The sequence below is a fragment of the Echinops telfairi genome, unplaced genomic scaffold, assembly GCF_000313985.2.
Source record: "Echinops telfairi isolate 266 unplaced genomic scaffold, ASM31398v2 ScPeMD7_7469;HRSCAF=8507_1, whole genome shotgun sequence".
Classification (NCBI taxonomy): domain Eukaryota; kingdom Metazoa; phylum Chordata; class Mammalia; order Afrosoricida; family Tenrecidae; genus Echinops; species Echinops telfairi.
Window position 1 is genome coordinate 89,731,201 of NW_022111373.1, and position 21,546 is coordinate 89,752,746.

Genomic DNA, 21,546 nt, shown 5'->3' on the forward strand with positions numbered 1-21,546 from the left:
ACGAGTGTAATGGTGACTAAAGGGTGTTTTTTCATGTCCTCTATGCTCTAACTACGAAAATATTTGATTTACAAATAAGGAATCCTACTTCGCAGAATTTTATTTATCACGGTAGGGTCTAGAACCGATTAACCGCGATAAACGAGGGTTCACTGTACCGTATATTCTCAAGTATAAGCCAACGCAAATATCAACCAAGGCACCTAATTTTACCACAAAAACTGCATTATAAATGTGCTGGAAAACTCAGCTTATACACAAGTATATATGGTAATACTGCTGAACAATTAAGACAAATAGAAAGAAGTCAATGATCAAAGACTGGAAAACTTAATATTGTTAAGATAGCAATATAGCCAGTCTCCAAAATACCAATAAGTTCCATTCCTAAATCTGTCTTTAAGTCAAATATGTAAGTCGGAACAGATAGATACATTTAATAACTAATTCCAGCTATTCAAAAGTCTATCTTGGTATACAGCATACATTTGCATAAAAGGCATTAAAAAACACTTGCAGATATACTAAAACATCTTTAACATAGAAATTAATATATTTTAATGCACTCATTTGTTATTACAAAGCATCATACATACCTCATATTTTCAATATTAATAGGCTTTGAACAGGTTACTTTATAACATTTTCTCATGTGAAAACATATTATATAACACAGTTGCAATAACCAAAACAACCTAGTATTTGTATAAGTAGAAAAAAGTTAATAAAATTGAAAGTCAAGAAAGAAACCCACATTATCTATAGGCTATTTTCTTTCCTTAAAAGGAAAAATGAATTAGATGAAGGTCTACAGAGTAGATAACTACTTTTACACTCAACAATCATACACATTTTGATTCAACTTATCCATTGCAATCTCAATATACCATCACTTATCCCACTTCTTTCCTGTTCCCATTCCTTTATTTTTTGGTTGTCATTTTTTTAAAATCATTTTATTAGGGGATCATACAACTCTTATCACAAATCCATACATACATCGTGTAAAGCACATTTGTACATCTATTGCCCTCATTATTCTCAAAGCATTTGTTCTCCACGTAAGCCCCTGGCATCAACTCATTTTTCCCCTCCCTCCCCGCTCCCCCACCCCTTCATGAACACTTGATAATTTATAAATTATTATTTTGTTTTATCTTGCACTGTCCGACGTCTCTCTTCACCCACTTTTCTGTTGTCCATCCCCAAGGGAGGAGGTTATATGTAGATCCTTGTAATCGGTTTCCCCTTTCCACCCCACCCTCCTGGTATCCTCACTCTCACCACTGGTCCTGAAGGGATCATCCACCCTGGATTACCTGTGTTTCCAGCTCCTATCTGTACCAGTGTACATCCTCTGGTCTAGCCATATTTGTAAGGTAGAATTGGGATCATGATAGTGGGGGCGGGGGTGGAGGGTGGGGAAGCATTTAGGAACTAGAGGAAAGTTGTATGCTTCATCGTTGCTACACAGCATCCCGACTGGCTCGTCTCCTCCCAGCGACCCTTCTGTAAGGGATGTCCAATTGCCTACAGATGGGCTTTGGGTTTCCACCCTGCACTCCCCCCCATTCACAATGATATGATTTTTTTGTTCTGATGATGCCTGATACCTGATGCCTTCGACGCCTCATGATCGCGCACAGACTGGTGTGCTTCTTCCATGTGGGGTTTGCTGCTTCTGAGCTAGATGGCCGCTTGTTTACCTTCAAGCCTTTAAGATCCCAGACGCTGTATCTTTTGATACCCATTCCTTTCTTTCTTAACCCTTTGAACTTTGTTGTTGGGTAAAGGCTGCCCTTTCGATCTTAAACAGCTAACTACTCTAACACAGAGGTGCGTCCAGTTTCAGATCTGAAGGTAAACTAAGAGCCTTAGTTTTAGGATTTCTACCAGCCTCAATAGTCTCTTTCAGCATTTTGAAATTTGTTCCACATTTTCCCCCATTCTATCCAGGGCCTTCTGATATGATCGTTTCAGAACAATTGGTAGAGGTAGCAGAGCACCAGTGGTTCTTCCAGTCACCTTACTGTCAACACGAGTACTAATGCAACAGGGAGAGTTGTCTCTTCAATAAATGGATTTTTCCCCATGCAGAAAATTAAACAAGATCCATGCCTCACACAAAAATACATTCCAAATAGATTATATCTATTTTCCTGGGGGAGGGGGGGGGGAAGCATAGGCAATGCTGCCAGGTCTACCTTTTAATAGTGGATTATCAAGTATGTATTATCTGTGCTAAAACATAGATAGCAAAAGACAAAATAAATGAGACCTCATAATTTTTTATTTTATTCATCAAAAACCTTAACCATAAAAATATAGACTATTGACTAAGAAGGCATCTTCCCAAACTATATTTCCAACAAGTCTAATAAATATAATAACCAAAATACACCTAAACTTCAACAACTTAAAAACAAAATGACAACTAATACAACCATAAAATAGGCAAAGAACTTGAATAGATATTTCACCTAAGAGGACATTCAAACGGCTGCCACAAACATGAAAAGACACTGAACACCATTAGCCACCAAGGAGCTGAAAATCAAATCTACGGTTACATTCCATTTCACTCGCATTAGAATGGTTAAGATTTTTTTAATAGAAAATAATACATGTAGACAAGGATGTGAGGAAATTTTAAACCTTACCCATTACTATTTGAAATGCAAAACAATATGGCCTTTATAGAAAACAGTGTGGCAACTCTTCAAAATACCTAAAAGTACAACTACTGTATGACCCAGCAATTCCACTACTAAGAACAAACACATTGACTTAAAAACAAAGACAGAGACCTTGACATCAGTGTTCATTACAGCACTCTTCACTATAGTTTAAAGACTGAAACACCATAAATACCCATCAATAGATGAATGGATACACAAAATACGGAGTAAAATACATTAGCCACTAAAGAAGAAATGTTGTATAACCTCATTTCATAAAAAGACAAGAAAAAAGTAAATGTTTAAAGGGCTAAGTTTACTAGTGATTACCATGGGCACAAGGAAGGTAAAAATGGGAGTTAACAGTGATGGGAAAATCTCATTGACTATGAGCAGGGTTACACAGCTTATTACTCTAATTGCTGTCAATAAGCTATGTACTTGTAAAATGTTAAAGTGGCAAAAGTTATGTAATAGATGTTTTCACAATGAGCAACTGCTCAGGCTGCTTACATATAATCAAAAACTTCTAAGCTTGGAAGTTTAGGGTCATGGTTTCATGAGACATCCATTTCTACATCCTAGTCTAATGTGTAGTGCCTAGAATTACTTGCCAATTGGTGATCTAATGTACAACTGGTCTCTTTGCATAAACAAGTGGTTTTCAACATTTCTAATGCCACAACCCATTCCTCATGTTGTGGTGACCGCGCCAAGCATAAAATTATTTTCATTGAACTGTAATTTTGCTACTGTTATGAATCGGGCAACCACTGTGAAAGGGTCGTTGACTCCTAAAAGGGTCGCGACCCACAGGCTGAGAACCACTGGCCTAAACAACAGAGACAGAGCATAGGAAGGAAAGTCAGCAATAGGAAAATACGGAATATATATATGGAATTTATCATCTTTTGATAAAATATAAACCTTAAGGAAAAAGTAGTCATTCTTAGTTTACATAAATAATCAAAACTACATTAAACCACTTACATCATAAAACAACTTCCTATCAGCAGCCAGGCGCTTGGATGCCAAAGTCTTGGTAACATGATAGAAGGTAAGCAATGCTCGGTGCTGTCGAAGGTCATCTTGGACTTTCACAGACTCTAGGAGAGTGGGAATCAGTTCAGGCCACTGTCTAGGGCAGTCCAATCTAGCAACTTTTGCAATGAGCACTGCGATCTGAGTTGCAATCTAGAAGGAAAATACTAGTCACCAGAACTGAAAGTATAGAATCAAAGCAATGGACAGAAAGCACTCACAGTTAAAATTACTGTTTTCTACTGGTTGCACACATGACCAAAAGAAATGAATAAAATTACACTAAACAATTACTTAAGACAGTGGTTCTCAGTGTATTCCATGACTTCTGAGAGGGGCCCACAATCCATTCGATGTAAAGCTATAGTTTCCTTACATAACTTAAATCAACCCAATACCGCATAAGAAAGAGAGACGCAACAATGTAAAGCAATTGTACTTTTCTCATTAAATTTAACCATTTGGGGAAATAGCTATTTTTTCCACTTTTAAAAGTTATGCTAGCAAATATTTTTTTTATATAAATGAACTAAGAAATATTTTTAAAATTTCTCTAACTGCTAATCTAGTGAAAATGAATACATTTACCTTTTGGGGGTCTTTGGTTTTAACAATATAAGAAGGCTCTGTGACCGAGAACTTTTCTAACTACTGATCTAGGACTGTAAATTAGCATGAAATATTGTGATTTGAATATTGATATATCTAGAAATCAGTGTTTCCCAAATGCTCGTTAACAGAACTGAACAATGGCTTAACCACAGTGACCCAAACGCTCCCTAACATCTGCTGCTCCTATGGGAGTAATTCCATTCCGCCCCATTCATTTTCCTTCTTAATCTTGTCCAGGTCTTGCAGAGCAGAGACGTGGTATAAGTTAACGAAGTCAAGACAGAACTGAGGAGCGTCACCAAATGCAGTGTTGTGATATACAAGTAAAAGCAATCAAGTGTGACATATAGCATTAACTTCAACAAATTTAATAATTTTGATACACAAAGAAAAAAATTCATTAAGAAAAACCTCACTAATAATAAACTTCATAACTTTTATCTATCCCCAAAGGGTACTGGGAATTTAAAAAGTGATGGATCCAAAAAGCAGGCAAAAACCTGACAGTTTGCATTTTTAATATTATTATAAATCATTAAAATTAATTTCTCTGCAATGAGACTACAAATATGAGGGGAAGACTTCAAAATGTTAAAGCAAAATCTAATTTAAAAATAATGGAATCTGTCCACAAACTTTTTAAAACCCCCGCATGTATACCAGAGATGTGCTTTAAATCTAGTTCAAAATTTGAGAATTTAAGAATAATAATAGTATACTATAAGATGATGCCTGAGTTTTAAATCATAAATAAGTCAAATCTACCTGAAATTCTTAATGTCTACAAATGATTGTCAAAATTAAAAATCCAACTGAGAGTGGAGGTGTATATGCATATAAACAATACAAATGAACACTGTGTATTAAGATTTTGTCAACTAAGAAATAAAATCTAATTGGGAAAGAAGCAAAACTTAAGAGAAGGTGAATTAGCATTCATTTTCTCACTAACCTGGTTTATTGGCTCATTGAAGTTGGTGATGAGTCCCGCACGCAATGTAGATTTCTCCTCCTCTGAGAGAGCACTGTAAAAGATATTAATAGTGCTAGAAGATGTTACCTAAAGATGGATGCAGGTAAGCATTGATTTTCCCAGTTCCTGTAATTCCATCACAAAAAAATAAGCACAGTACAGGTAAGCAATAAAAAGCAAGTCAAGAGAAATTAATAAAGCATTTTGATGTCTACTTTTACTGATGCAAAAATATAGGTAGCTACAAAAAAATTAGTAAGCTAAAAAAGAATTACACCTACACCTCGCTAACAGACTCTATCCTTAGCCAACATTCCACATTTATAATATGTAGAATAGTAAAAAATATCTTATCCGACTATCCTGTACGTTAACAACAAGCATCTAGCAGTTACAAATGGCTAGGAACAAGGTGAGAACAATACTAGTTGTGGGCATGTGTGTTCTCCATGGCAGTTACGTAATGGTGTAATTTGACAGTGAGGAAATGATGTGGTCAGCCTCCATTTTCACATAATTCAATTTCCTGAAAAAACCTGGTCTTTGTCATCTAGCCACGTGGACAAGTAAGAAGAGGATGTATGTGAGTAAATACTCCTTTTCCATTTACATCATTCATAAAATTTGAGAGAGATTATTCTTAGGGGGAAATCAAAACAAAACTCTACGCCATCAAATTGATTCCACTCATAGTGACCCTACATAGTTTTCAAGGCTGTAAATCTTTAAAGAAGTAGAGAGCATCATCTTGCCCCATGGAGCAGGTTGTGCAGTTTGCATTCAGATACCTGCATTGCCAGCAGGGTTCAATCTATGCGGAAGAGGGGGATTTATAATGTTCTCTATCATAAAGTGATAATATCTCTAAAATATGAGCCAGAGACATATATAAACCATAGGTATATGGAGTTAGAGCGCACACTTAATTATAATCCCAATCTCAGAACAATTAGTTTTTATGACATGGTCTTACTTGATGTTCACCCTCATGCACAGGTCAATGAAGATATGGGTGCTTTACCAATGTGTGGTGAAAAAAGCAGATAGTGCCTGGCTATCAGAAAGAACAGTGTCTAGAATCATAAAGGCTTGTCTTCAAATAAGCGGCTATCTAAGTGGGGCATCAACTAAGTCCACATGAAAGAGGCACACCAGTCTGTGTAATCCAAGGATGGTAAATAATAAAATCCAAATTTGAAGGAGGCAATGGCATCAGATTAAATTGTTAACACCTGGTTTGTAGAAGGTATGGATGATACTGAGAGTCCAAAATCCATTTGCAAGAATCCCCACATGGATTGAACCTCCAGTGAATCCCTCTTACCGTAGTACAGACATATGACTAGCCCTGCTATGAGACACAGAACAATGAAAAGTTGATTATGGCAAATGTACTTAGGTTAAAATATAATTGCTTATCGCCTGATCTCCCTTTGACCCATTCAAAAGTTCTTCCACTTTTTAATATTTTCTGCTTTCTTTTTGACTGAGGTTTCTCTGTGTTTTGTCTAACCATTGTTGTTGGGTTTTTATCTGCTTGTTTGCTTCCTGTTTGTGTTTTGTATTATATATAAAATCCAGAATAGGTAGATATATAAAGATAGTAACTGGATTGATGATTGCCTAGGGGTAGGGCAGGGGAAGAAAGGAGGTCATGGGGAGCTAACAACAATGAGAAGGAAAAGGAAATGTTCGGATAAATCTATAAATAAATATTAAAAATAATAAAATTTCTCATTTTATTTTCTTATTTTTCTAAATCTCTCATTTTAGAGCTCTAAAAAGTATACCCAAAATGTTAATAATTTTGACTGTGTAAGAGGAAGAAAAACTATACACAGCTGGGGCATCAAATTCAACTAAATTCACTGCTATCAAGTCACTTCTGACTCATAACAAGCTTACAGGAAAGGGTACAACTGCCCCGTGGGGTTTCTAAGACTATAACGCTTAATAGGTACAGAAAGTCTCATCTTTCTACCACGGACCAGCCGGTATTTTTTAACTGCTGACCTTGAGGTTAACAGCCCAACATAAAACCCACTAAGTCACAGAGGTAGAATAGTCACTGTATTGCTTTTATACATTCTGACTTTGTAGTACATTTTAAATAATATATTAAATTTTTATTGAGTATATCATTTAAATTTTCCATTTTAAACCCTTAATTTTATAAGGTTTCTCATTCTAGCTATAGAGTTGCTAATATACACTGGAAACTAAGAGGGTCACAAAGTGACTCAACATGGCCAAGATCCTGAGTTGTACTCCCAGCATCTAGAACTATGAAAAATTAAATTCTGGTCTTGAAAACCTATCACTTGCAGTGCTTCTGTTCCAGCAGCACTAGGTAACCAAGACAAACATTTAAAAATAACCCAGGCTTTAGAAATTGTAAGACCAATTTATCAGCAAGTGAGAAAATAAGCTGTAATAAAACCACATATATCCCATTAAAGTATGTGTCAATAAGAAACTGAAGCCAGACACAAAAGACCCTACTGGATGCATGATTCCATTTCTATAAAATAACGAGAACATGAAGTCTACCACAACAGAAAGTAACAGTTTCCTAGGTTTGAGGAACGTGGAATGAAAAGGGGAGTGACTGATGGGCACAAGATTGCTTTGTGGACGATAAAAATGTTATAAAATTTATTGTAGCACTGGCTGTACAACTCTGAATATATTTTAAAAACACTGAGTAAATTTTTTAAAGGATTGCCTAAAATATGAACTATATTTCATTAAAGCTGTTGTTAGAAGATATTGAAGATAAATAACAAAATATTATGACTAATGGGAAATATATAGTATATAAACGATTGTAATAACAATAATCTATATTTAAAACCCTAGCTTACATTATTCTGAAAATGGAGTATGGCAGAGCTGGGCAAATGTAAAGGTATTAAACTTAACAGTGACATGTCACACATGCAGCGGATTCATGAGACACTCACTGCTCCTACTTCATTCTTGATCAGATTAAAAGCTACAATGTAACTACTGTTGTTGTAAGGGGCCTCAAGTTAGATCCAACGCAGTGACCATGTGGATAACGGAATCAAACACAGCCCAGCCCTGTGCCATCTGACATCTGGGACCATCAAAGTCTCTTCAGTGATTTAAAAGTTGCACATGCAGCAAGTGCAGGTGATTGTGATGAAGACCTTTTTGCCAGTAGCGGTTAGTGCAACTGTTTCACAGTGAGAACAAACTTAGGTAACACTAAAGCAAGGTTTCAAAAGGTTGCTGCTCTGCTCAAAGATGTTTGCCAGCTCAAAGATGACAGCCAACTGCAGTTTGTGGATTTCCTCCCAAAACTCACTGCCATTTATCAGGAGAGACCAGTCCTTGGAGAAGAACAGCGTGTTTGGTACCGTGAAAAGGCAGTAAAAAAGGAGAAGGCCCTCAATAAGACGGATTGTCAACAGTGGCTGCATTAATGAGCTTGCGCATAGGAATAATTGTGAGGATGGCACAGGACCGTGCAGTATCAGTATTTCGTTCTGTTGTGCACAGGGTTGCAGCCAACTTGCTTGAACCTAACAATAACACATATTACATAAAACTAATTCATTCACCTTGCTTTCAGTATATATTTAGCAATTATCTAATAATAGTTAATAGTCCACCTTTAATTTTATGCACATACTACCACCGAAATGAATTCACAATATATCAAGTGAAAACTGGATCATTGATAATGAATTAGAATGCATCTGAAGTTGCAATGCACATCCCAATGATATACAAGTTAGTTGGTTCTCATCTCTGAAAACTATTCAGAGTCGGAAGTAAGAGCTATATGGCATGGAATTTAAATGAGAAAGCTTTTAAAAGGATTTATTTTTAATGTATTGAATATAGGTAATTAAAAGTTAAATGGCTACTGTTCAATCCTTGGCTCACTTTCTAAGTGCTTTCTAGATTTTACTTCAATATGTAGTTGGGCCTTAATCAATGATCTGAACTGCACAGGCCAACTAAATAGATCACACTTTTTCCTGTTGCTATCTCAGTGAGCTAAAGTGCTACAAACTGTGCCTTAAATCATCCTGTGATGCTAATCGTTATCTAAGGAACTGCACATATGAGGTTAATTAGTATCATGTAACAGTTTAAGCAGTTGCAACACTTTGAGCTACCACCAGCAAAAGAGAAAAAATCCTGCATAAGTAGTCATCTGCAACTTAAGACCATGTAAATTACAAGTGGATTTTCAATTGCAAAGGAGGTCAGTTTCCCTAACACCTATATTGTTCAAGGGCAAGCATATAGGAAGATAACAGTCTGAGATGTAACTGCCTACTACTATATTGAAATATAATGCTGTTTGTGGCATAATAATAGCTGCAAGAAATATCTGTTACCATTGCTATTATTCATGCTTAAAACCAGCCACTAACATTAGTCAAGAAGTATTTATCAATTTCTTCAGTCTGAAATAGATCAAACACACACTCAGGATGCATTAGTAATTACTGCTGTTTGGAATGTTAAAGTTAGAAACAAACAGGAATAGACAGTGGTTGAAAGTTGAAAATTATGGACAAAGGAACAAAGGTGGAGATCTCAGGATAGACATTTGCAAATCCAACAACCTTCTTCATCGCAAATACCACTTCAAAAGCATAAATGGTGGCTGTACACATGAACCTCACCAGATGGAACACACAGGAATAAACTGATCACACTGTCTGAAAAGATAGAGAAACTAATTGTTATCAGCCAAAGCAAGGCCATGAGTTGACTGGGGAGCAGACCACCAAGTGCTCATATGCAAGTTCAGAATGAAGCTGAAGCAAATTAAAAGCAAGGCCATTAACCTGTAAATAAATGTTACAGGAAATTTTCCCTAGCACCAACTCCCTTGGTCAATGTAAACAGAGCTCAATCATTTATGAATTATATCTGTACAAATCAACAACTCATGGATTGCAGTTGGGTGCTGTGCTATTCTTGCATAACCTCGTCTCATCGAGTATGTTAAATTCTGTGCCATTGGATAATGATACTATCAATGGAAATTGCCTTATACCCCAGGGGCTTGTTAACAATGTTCTTTGTAATAAAATGATAATGAGACCTCTAAATGTACCAGAGTCATACGTAATCTGTGAACAGTGAATGGATTCTGGGCTCCCCCTTAATTCTAACCCCAATCCATGACCATTTAGTTCTTATGACGTGAGCTTGTTCAACACTCGCCTTCATGAAGGGATCACTGAAGATATGGGTGCTATAGCAAAATGTGAAGAAAGCAGACAATGCTGGCTATCAGAAAGACTAGCATCTGGGGTGCTAAAAGCTTGTTTTCAAGTAAGCAGTCATCTAAGGAAAGCATCAACCAAGTCCACATGGAAGAAGCACATCTGTCTGTGTGATCCAAAGATGACAAATAACAAAATCCAAACGCAAAACAGGGAAAGATATCAGAGCTTAAACTGTGAACCAATTTGTAGAAGGCGATGGATGGCAGTGGGAGCCCAAACCATAATCTGCAGATACCTAAGCAGATTAAGCCTCTGGAAGATCCCCTCTGACCATGCTTGAGGGATGCGAATAGTCTGGCTGTCAGACATAAATTACTTTAAACTTGACTGTGGTGGATGGAACGATAATATAATGATACCTGGTCATTTGCTCTCCCTCTCAACCCAACCTGGATTTGACCTAGGTTTAAATAGTTCTTGCTTATTTCTCAGCAGAAGTGTTCCCTCTGGCTTATTTTAATATTGCCTGTAGTCTTTTCTTTCTTCTTCTTTTTTTTAAAATAAAAATTGATTTTGTTCTTTCTTTTTTGCGGGGAAGGGTATGTATCCCAGTTTGTAAAACACAGAAGGGGCAGACATATATAGACAATAATTAATGTAATAGCTTATTGGGGATGGGAGAGTTGAGAAGAATGGGGAAGCAAATAACAAATATGGGAAAGGGGAGGATCACTAGAACTGATGGTGGTTATGTATATACAACTTTCTCAATACAACTCAACTATAGGAATATATGTGAATCATATCTCAATAAAACAGTTGGGGGTGATAAAATAAAAATAAAACAAGACCATTAAAATGAATCCAAATATGACTTCGAGTATATTCCACTTGAATTTAGACCTTCTCCATTATAGATTTACTTTACTGAAAACTAATCACCAAAAACCTGCTGAGTTGTGGGATGACATCCATAATACCATACATGAAAAATCAACAGTTAGTTAAAAAGACAGGAAAGAAAGAAAAGAACAAAGTGATGTCAGAAGGGACTCTGACACTTGCCCCTGACCATAGAGTAGCTAAACAAATTGACAAATAATGATGCAAAAACAAAGAACATAAAAATTCAAATATAAATATTATATAATATAAATATAATATAAAATTTCAGCTGGAGACAGAGTATGATAATGAAATGTACAAAGACCTAGAGTAAGACAAAGGAAGAACACACTCATTATTTCTCAAGCTAAAAGAACTGAAGAAAAAAATTTAAGCCTTGAGATGGAATACTGATGGATTTTATGGGCAAAATACTGAGCAATGCAGGACACATCAAAGGATGATTAAAAGAATAGAGTCACTGTGTCAAAAAGAACTAGTCAACATTCAACATTTGAAGAGGTAGCATATGATTAAGCAACAACGATACTGAAGAAGTACAACCTGTATTGAATGCTGTAGCAAAATACAAGGCTCCAGTAATTGATGGCATATCAATTAAAATGTTTCCATAAACAAACAAAGCACTGGACGCACTCACTAGTCTGTATTACGAAATATGGAAGACAGAGGCCAGGCTAACTGAAAGAGATTCCTGATTGTGCCCATTGCAAATGAAGTGACCCAAGAGAATGCACAGATTTAGTGAATGGTATCATTATTATCACATATAAGTAAAATTCTGAAGATTATCTGAGTTATATACAGTCAATTAATATGGCCCTTCTATCCATAATTGCTTTTACGGCACATTGTAGTTCTGAACTTTATACGCCTGTGGCTGAAAGTGCCATTTTAGAGGGCATTCCCTACTAACGGACAGGAATAGGATGGGATTGACACTTGACCTTAGTAGAGGGTATGAATCAGGCTACACTTTTTGTAGAGGAAATTCCAAAACATTTCACTGTGCTCATGTAGAACCTGTACACAGCAAGGCAGTCTTTCAAACAGAACAAAAGAATATTGCATGGGTTAAAATCAGGAAAAGTGTCCAGATTGTAGTCTTTCATCATACTTATTCAATCTGTATGTTGGATGAATAATCCAAGAAGCAGAGTTATATGAAAAAGAACATGGCACCAAACTGGAGGAAGGCTCATAAGAACCAGGAATATGCAGATGACATAAACTTGAATGCCAAAAGCAAGGAGGACCTAAGGCACCTCCAGATGAAGAGCACAGACTAGCTTTCAGTATGGATTCCATCTCAACAAAAGTCCTTTCAACAGGCTGAATAAACATCATCATAAACTGAGAAAAAATGAAGTGATGAATGATTTCATTTTACTTGAATCCACAATCAACACTCAAAAAAGCAGCAATCTGCTGGGCAAATCTCCTACAAGACAAGGAGGTGGGTTTGACCTAAGCTCAATTTGATCATTGCTTAGGGTTTGACCACTGCTCAAAATACCTATGGTATTTTGTATTGCCTCATCTGCATGTGAAAGCTCAACAATGAATAAAGCTGAGCTTATGTGAATTGGGGTGTTGGCAAAGATTTTGGAAAGTACTATGGACTGCCCTGGTGGTATTGTCAGGCAAACACTGGACTGCCAACTTATAAGGTCGGTGGTTCAAAAACACTAGCTGCTTCTCAGAAGAAAGCTAAGGCTGTCTGCTCCCTTAAAACGTACAGCCTCAGAAATCCAATAGAGGAGCACTATGGAGTCAAAATCGACACAATAAACTGCTAAGAGAACAAACCAATCTCAGAGTAAGCACAACCAGCATACTCCGTAGAAGCAAGCCCATATTATGAGAGACCAGTCAAAGGAAAAGGACATGGCTGATAAAGTGGAGGGTCAAGGAAAAAAGTGGAAGACTCTTCACAACATGGGTTGATATGGTGGATACAACAAGTAACTCAAGCACAGCAATTGTGAGGATGGTGCACAGGAAGTTTTATTCCTTGTACATAGGGTCACTATGAGTTGGAACCAATTTGATGGTCCCTAGCAACAATGACAAAAGTACTACATAGTCTCTCCCTTAACTTTTTAAACGTAACAAAGTTCCAGTTTCTAATTATTTATGTGAAAATAATAAAATCCAAATTCAAAGGAGAAAATGGTATCAGAGCTTAAATTGTGAAGACCAAGTTTGCCGAAGGCCACAGATTCCATCAAAGTGGAGGCCCCACATTAATTTGCGATGTCCCAACAATGTGACTAGTCCAAAATGTGACTAGCCTTGCTATCAGACAAGAGAGCATTGTGAAGTCAATTGTGGCAGACGTATTTAGGTTAAAATGTAATATCATCATTTTATCTCCCTTTTGACCCATTTTAAAGTTTTGGTTTTTAATATTTCCTTTAATTTCTATTGAGATTTTTCTGTTTTGCCTATTCCTTATTATTTTTTTTATCTTTTTTAATCCTTATTATTAGAGGGGTTTTTTGTTCACTTCCTATTTGTGTTATTTTCTGTGCATGAAATCCAGAGTAGCAAGGCCGGGACTTCGCATGGGCAGCTCGCCAGCCAAGGCCCAGCCCGGAGGCTAAAGATTCGCCCCCCCCTGCCGCTACCACCACCTTCCCCTCCCAGGTCAAATGGAAATGAGTGGGGGATGGGGGATACCCTTCCAGATCACTTAGCATCCGCAGGACCCACAGGAATAAGGCTTATAGTCAATCCCCAATGACTCAAAGGGGCTGGAAAAAGGAGGGAGGGGTGGAGGGAAAGGGGACAGGCTGAATCCAGGAAAGGTGAACTTTTCCTGTCCCTCCCCACCCCAGCCCTGCGGTCTCGGGGGCACTTCCCAGAGGGAGACAGATAAGGAAAGTAAGGCACCGGAGCCCTAGGTGGGCACTGACACCCCTAGCAGTGGGAGGGTCCTCTCAAGAACGGCCTTTTTGGTGTGATCTCGCACCACCGCCAAGTGAGGGACAACTGGCACAGAAGAAGGATGTGGGGTCCTTCCCTCCTTTTTTGTCACCTATAACAACACTTTTTCTGAATGGGGAACCCTGGTGGTTTAGTGGGTGACACGTGGGGCTGGTGGCTACTCTGCGGCCAAGCGGTGATTTCTAGGGATTTACAGCAGCAGAAACCCTGAAAAACAGTTCTACTCTGCCCTTAGGAGTCCCGATAAACTCCTGGGCAGTGGGCTTAGATTTTGCTTCTGCAGGGCTTTCAGGGCCTCGCCCCCACGCCCTTACTACACAAGTCCTTCCCAATGGCTACCAGTCTTCCCAAGCCCCTCCCAGCACCTGCCTCCTGCGGGGCCACAGAACCAGACTGGACCCAAGGGCAAGGGGGCGGGCGGGGCGGGGCATTGCTGGCAGAAGTGACATCCGCCCAGCGCACGGACTGGAGGCATGGAGATGGCGCTCTGCGGGGACCCTCTGCCGACTGACAGCCATCCCCTCGCCTTTCCTCCATTCCCCTGAAGCTGCTGAATAAAGCAATATTGCTGTGTTAATTAAAAAAAAAAAAAAAAGAAATCCAGAGTAGTTAAGTCTATAAAGTAAGTTGATTAATAATTACCTATCTGAATGGCAGGGGAGGTTTGAGGAAATAGAGCATGATGAAAAAACGTTCTGAAATTGACTATGGTGGTGATAGTACAACTCTTCTTAATATGACTGAATGATTAAGCTGTATGATATGTGAAGTATATGCCAGTAAAATTTTTTAAATGCAATATATTCAATCATAAACTATTCTCCTGTCCAAAAAAAGTCATTTAAGGAATTGTCTTCATGCTGTTCTTGTATTCCACTAAGTCAATTCCAACTCACTACCACTCTGTATGAGAGTGGACTCGCGTCCCATAGGGTCTCCAGGCTGTCATATGTATACACGTGCAGACTGCCAGGTGTTTCCAACCACAGATCTGTATCTTAGCAGCCAAGCACATAACCACTGCTGCAACAGGGCTCTCTCTGTACCATCACCTTACAACAGAACAATGTTATGATCTGTTTAAAGTCTAAAATTAAAACGCTTAAATAGGCAAGGTATATGTTGTTAGGTCATTTCCTACAACCCAGTAATGCACAACTTCTTATCATGAATACTTTATTTCTCCCAAATTTAAGAATTCGTTCTAAAAAGAAGAGTTGACTTTACATTTAGTACACAAAGTACAGCCTAAAATTATTCTGGTTTCCTCCAGTATTATTAAAAGGCAGTGTTTTCTGTGCACTTTGAAGTACTCCAACAGTCTTTTGTTTTGTGTTTTTTAAGGACCTATAAATATAAAAACATATGTAGCTATATAGTGCCATCTACTGGAGAAAAAAAACTGTTACTCTGAAAATTCACTATTTTCTCTAAGTCCAACATACCTACACTGCCTTTACAACATATAACTAACTGTCCAGAAGTATCTATTCACCTAATCATCTACAAAGAGGTGACTCTAATTCTGATTAAATGGAAAATGCATTATTACCCCACCAGTACCACAGAGGCAAGTATGAAGAAGATAGAGATTATTGTCCAGATGGTTTAGAAATGACCCAGAAATTCCTTCTCAAGGAACTCTGTTCAGAACTAAAACCTCACACTTCCCAAAATAAAAACTTATTTTCAACATGACTAATTCATTCAAGGTCCACAGAGAAAAACAGTAATAAAGATAATGATTTATAATTAAGTGTAACTCTTTTCCTCTCTTTACATTCTTTTATATTAAAAATGAGGGTAATAAATAAATTTTTAATTTTTTTTTAAAGAGGGCAAAAAGACATATTCCTATACCATCTTGAATTTTTAAAGGATTACAGGAGATTGGGGGGAGAACTCACTGAGGTGCTACACGTCTCCAATAGCGATCAATTCCATTTTTAAAATATAGCACAGCAAGCCACCTGACATTTATATCCAGGGTATGGTTTGTGAAAATATTCTGTAAATAAAAACAAGAGCATTAGTATGAACATGCAATAAGCAAAAAGTAAAACTAATGTACCTAAAATATTGATGGATATTTTTATTCGATACTTTATCTAGATTTTATCCATTTTTACTTTGTCTGTGTGTGTATATATATATATATACACATCTATATATATCAACAATTCATATAAAACCTGCTCAGAAATATTTCAACTATTTAAACTAAGAATGAAGTACACAGTGACCTATCATAATATTCAACTTTAAGGAAGATATGAAAATTTCCACAATGAAAAATTTTAACTTGGAAACAAACTAAGCTAATTATTTTAAATGCATAACATAACTCCTTCTACCAAAACAAAACTAAAATACTTTCAAAATTTAAAAAGTATGCCCCCATGAGATAAGATGTCAAAAACCCTGGGTTGTTAATACACAGTATGAATTCATCTATTTCAAATTACTCTCCTTATCAAAATAAGTCTGCTTAAAAATAAATTCCACAGAACATTCTAAAATTATGTGTAGGCAGAAACAATAAGAATAACTTCATCTCAGAAATGACCACTACTCGAATATTCACTGAGTTAATCCAAATTCAAGCAGCTCTTGGCTTTGCATAGTTGTGCTAAGTAGAATTATGACTGTGCAAGACAAAAATGTGCAAAAGTCATCTAGTAAAGCAATCTAAATTCCCATAAACCAAACAGTGGACAATCCCAGAGGTACATATTCAAAATGGAATACTATGCAGCATTAAAGAACAATGAAGAATCCAAAGTCCCAGATAACATGGGTGGGCAGTAAAAACATGCTGACTGAAATAAGGCAATCACAAAATGACAAATTTTGTTCTTCTAAGATCACTATGATAAATCATTAAGAAAGGTTTTCACATAAGAAACACTCTGACAGTTACAAACCACACAGTGACTTCAATGAAAGAGGAAAGTAATATGTAATTAAAATGATGACGCACAAGAAGACAGTGGGAGGAGTCCAAGAGCTAAAGGGAACGGGGCTTAAAAAAATCTTCATCTAATCATCGATGAGAAAAGGTACAGCCATTCTGTGACCTTTAAAATTTTTGTCACAACATAAATCATCTACTGTAGGATATGAATCTACAGGGAAATGAATTAGTAAAATTAATTATTGCCTTCTCACTCAAAAACTCACTGCTATCAAGCCAATTCCATAGAACAGGGTAGACCTGTTTCCTATGGTCTCCGAGACTAGCTCTTCATGGGAGATGAAAGCCAATCTTTCTCCTTGTGGAGCAACTGGTCGTTCCAAACTGTTGACCCTGCAGTTAGAGGCCCAATGCTCCAACCCCTATGACACCAAGGCTTCCCCATTTATCCTTTAGTATGCTGCAGTTTAAAATGGTACAAGCACTGAGAATTAAAGTGTTTTCTTTCTTTAAAAAAAAAATATATTTAGAGCAATGAATGCATAGGACAAGTGGCACAGAAGATTAAGTACTAGGTAACTAGCCAAAAAAGGTTAGCAGTTCAAATCCATCAGCCACTCTTCAGAAGATGAGGCAGTTTGCTTCCATTCAGAGTTACAGGCTCAGAAACCTTATGGAGCAGCTCTACCCTGTCCTAAAGGGTCACACTAAGTCGGAGCCAACGAGACAGCACTGAGTTCTTAGGGTTTCCCAGTGCATGGAGCAAATGTAAGAGACAGGGTGTGCTAACAGAGTGAAACCATATTGTGCCTTGGACCAAAACATAAAACTCCCCAGAGCTGCCCTCCTAAACAACACAATCTTGTATGTAAAATGTCCAAGAAAAAAAATGATAAAAAAATAATGGTGTCACAGGGATAAAAAGTATGTGTTAAGTATTAAATGCCGTTATCTTACATGGAATCCTAGCTTCAGAAATTTTATGTGCACACAAGCAAAAATAAAATGATACACACACACCAACTTTTCTAAGGGACTTCAAAAACTTCATGGAAAGACATATTTTCACTCACTTTTTCAAGAATTTTTTAAGCCCGCTCATAGACATATACAACAAAAATAATTGGACAATTCCCATTTATTCTTTAAGACCCTTCCTATAGATTAAAAATGTCTCTCAAAAAATATTACAAATCCTAACTTCCATGGCTGTAGTTAATAATTTTGGGAAATGGGATGTTTTGTTATGTTAATGAAGCAGCAATGTCTTAAGTCTATTACAAAATATAAAACGTGTCGTTTAAGCAAGAAAAGATGGGGAATGATAGATCCCATACCACATGGAACTATACAAGGAACCAGAACACAAGAATTTTCCCCTAGAACCAACAAAGCTGTATGCTTTCCCATAGACAACACCTGAATTTGTATTTCTAGTCCCCTACATTGTGAAATTTAAATTTGCTAAAAGAATCCACTTGTGTTACTTGAGGTTTAGAAGCCCTATATAATATCTAGGGAGCCCAGTGGGCATAGCTGAACCCACCAGTAGCTAAGGGAGAAAGATGAGGCTTTCTACTCCTTTAAATATTTGCAGCCTCAGAAACTCATGGGGCTGTTCTCTTTGCCCTACAGGGTCACTATGAGTCAGAACACACTGAAGGACAGTGAACCTGGTCTCAACACTCTATCACTAGATAACCCATCAGAATTGAGTCTGTTGCTCTGAGTTTCTATTGCAACCAACACTATTTCTTTCACTGAAATAACCACTCTACTTTGACTAAGTCAATTTCAGCAAGCAAGGCTGTATTATCTGCATATGAACTATCTATAGGCCATTACGGACAGTCTTTCTGCAATCCTGATCATGTTCTACCTCGTAGAGTACAGTTCTCAGAATTTAAGTATCATGAAAGGATACAAGCCTGACAAACACCTTCCCGGAAATGAAGTCATGGAGTAACCCTTATTCTGTTTTTAAAAAACTGCCTCTTGGACCATGTACAGGTTTCACAGAGCACAATTAAATATTCTTGAATTCTTATTCTTCATAATGTAAAGATTTGAAGCACTTCCTGCCTGATAAAGATCATACTACAGCTTTCAATCTGGACTATACTTCAACATAGACAAAACAAAAATCTACCAACTAAAAAAAGCAACTTATCAATACTGAAATTGTCAAGGATTTCATTTTATTTATATGCACAATCAATGCTCTTGGAAACAACAGAAACCAAAGTATGTTCTGCGTCGGGCAAATCTACTCCAAAAAACTTTTTAAATTGTTAAAGAACAAAGATAAAACTTTGATAATATTTCATTATACTAAATGAAAACTGCTAAAATAGGGGCATCTATTTACTGAAAATTAATTGTTTTAAAATAACTTACCAGCAGCACCGAATAGAAACCTGGCTGAGTCTCCCACTGTTTCAATTGCTCCTCAGCTGGTTTTAACACAGCCGTGTCCTGACTGGTGGCCTGCGTTAAGACCCGAAGAACAATAGTGCTGGCACTGTTGAGATCCATGGAACCTGGCAATGATAAGTTAACATACTTGAATGTACAGTATGCATTAAAAGAAAAACTTAATGATGAAAACAAATAATGTACAGATATGGGATAAAAGTGTATGAATGTACTGAATCACTACTATACTTTTCGTCATTACCTACTTTGTATGCTTCTGCATACAGTTTTTCATCTTCTCTATGTAGTTGCTGTTGGGTGTCAAGTCAATTCTGCCTAAAGCAGCCCTATGCATAACAGAACAAAACACTGCCCAGTCCTGGACCAGTCTCCCCATCGTTGCCATGTTTGAGCCCATTAGTCTCTGTGTCAATCCACCTCACTGAGGGTTTTCCTCATTTTCACTGACCCTCTATTTTACCAAGTATGATGTTTGTCTCCAAGTTTCCTCTTGATAAAACTCAAAACCAAACTCTGTGCTATCAAGTCAATTCTGACTTACAATGACCCTGGAGTGTATAGCAGGTCAGGCTATCTGCTACTCACGATGGCAGCAGCTAGAACCCACCAGGTGCTCCCAGGAGAAAGATGAAGCTTCCTCCTCCATACGGATTTGCAGCCTTGGAGGCTCACGGGGCCAGTTCTGCTCTGACCACAGGAACGCCATGCCGTGAGTCCTTCTGATAGTATGTCCAAATTTCGTATGACAAGACCTAATCCTCTACCATGCTATGAAAAATCTGGCTGTACTTCTCAAAAGACAGATTTGTTGGTCCTTCTGGCAGCCGACAGTTAATTTCAATATTCTTCATGAACCCCAAAGTTCATGTCTTCCCAGACATATTTGTTCATTCATCTGACAGTTCCTGGTATAGTCAATATTTTTCACCTGCATAATAATTCAAATACATCAATGCTTCTTCAGTGTTTCCTGTTCTTTAGCCAGTTTTCACATGCAAATGAGGCAAGTGGCAACACTGGGTCTTGAGTCAAACACATCTCAATCTTCAAAGTGACATTGTTGCTCTGGAACATCTAAAAGAGTTGTTTTGCATCAGATTTGCTAAATTCAATACATTGTGTGATTTCTTGATTGTGGATCCAAGTAAAACTAAATCCTTGAAAACTTCCATATATTCTCTTTATTAAGATGCTGCTTATTTAATCAGTAGTAAGAATCTGTTTTAATGTGATGACGCAATCCACTTAGGGTTGTAGCCTTCAACACCCACAGAATCTTCATGACATGAGAAAAAAAATCGAAGTTATCTAGGATTTCACTTTATTTGGATCCACAATCAAAACCCATGGAAGTTGCAGTCAAGAAATCAAAGGACAGAATGGATTGGGCAAATCTGCTGCCAAAGACCTCTTTAAAGCATTACAAAGTAAACATGTCAGTGTGAGGACTACCATGCACCTGACTCATGCCAGGGTATTCTGAATTGCCTCACATACATGTAAAAGCTGGACAGTAAGAAAGGCTGAAGAAGTGATCCATTTAAATTGTGCCACTGGTGAAGAACACGGAATATACCACAGACTGTTAGGAGAATGAACAAACGCCTTGGGAGAAGGACAATCATAATGCTCCTTAGGAACAAGGATGGTGAAACTCCATCCTATATCCTTTGGACATGGTCTCAGGAGGAACCAGAGCCTAGAGGAGAACATCATACTTGGTTTAACAGAGGATCAGAAGGAAACTCCTCAAGGAGAGGGGGAGGAGGGGGGAAGGGAAGAAGAGGGGATAACAAACCCAGGGACAAGGGAACAACA

General features: G+C 37.5%; 1 protein-coding gene across 3 annotated transcripts in view; it reads right to left on the reverse strand.

Annotated features, from left to right (window-relative positions):
* Positions 1 to 21,546, reverse strand: part of IPO11 (importin 11) — a 200,547-nt gene that overhangs the window by 157,515 nt on the left and 21,486 nt on the right. For all 3 annotated transcript variants that reach the window (XM_045285112.1, XM_045285111.1, XM_004703583.2), the window contains exons 2-5: positions 19,690 to 19,832; positions 16,286 to 16,386; positions 5,284 to 5,356; positions 3,669 to 3,872 (exon numbers count right to left, since the gene is read on the reverse strand). In XM_045285112.1, coding sequence (XP_045141047.1) covers positions 3,669 to 3,872; positions 5,284 to 5,356; positions 16,286 to 16,386; positions 19,690 to 19,827 — 516 coding nt within the window. In that variant the 5' untranslated portion in view covers positions 19,828 to 19,832. The remainder of the gene's footprint in view (positions 1 to 3,668; positions 3,873 to 5,283; positions 5,357 to 16,285; positions 16,387 to 19,689; positions 19,833 to 21,546) is intronic.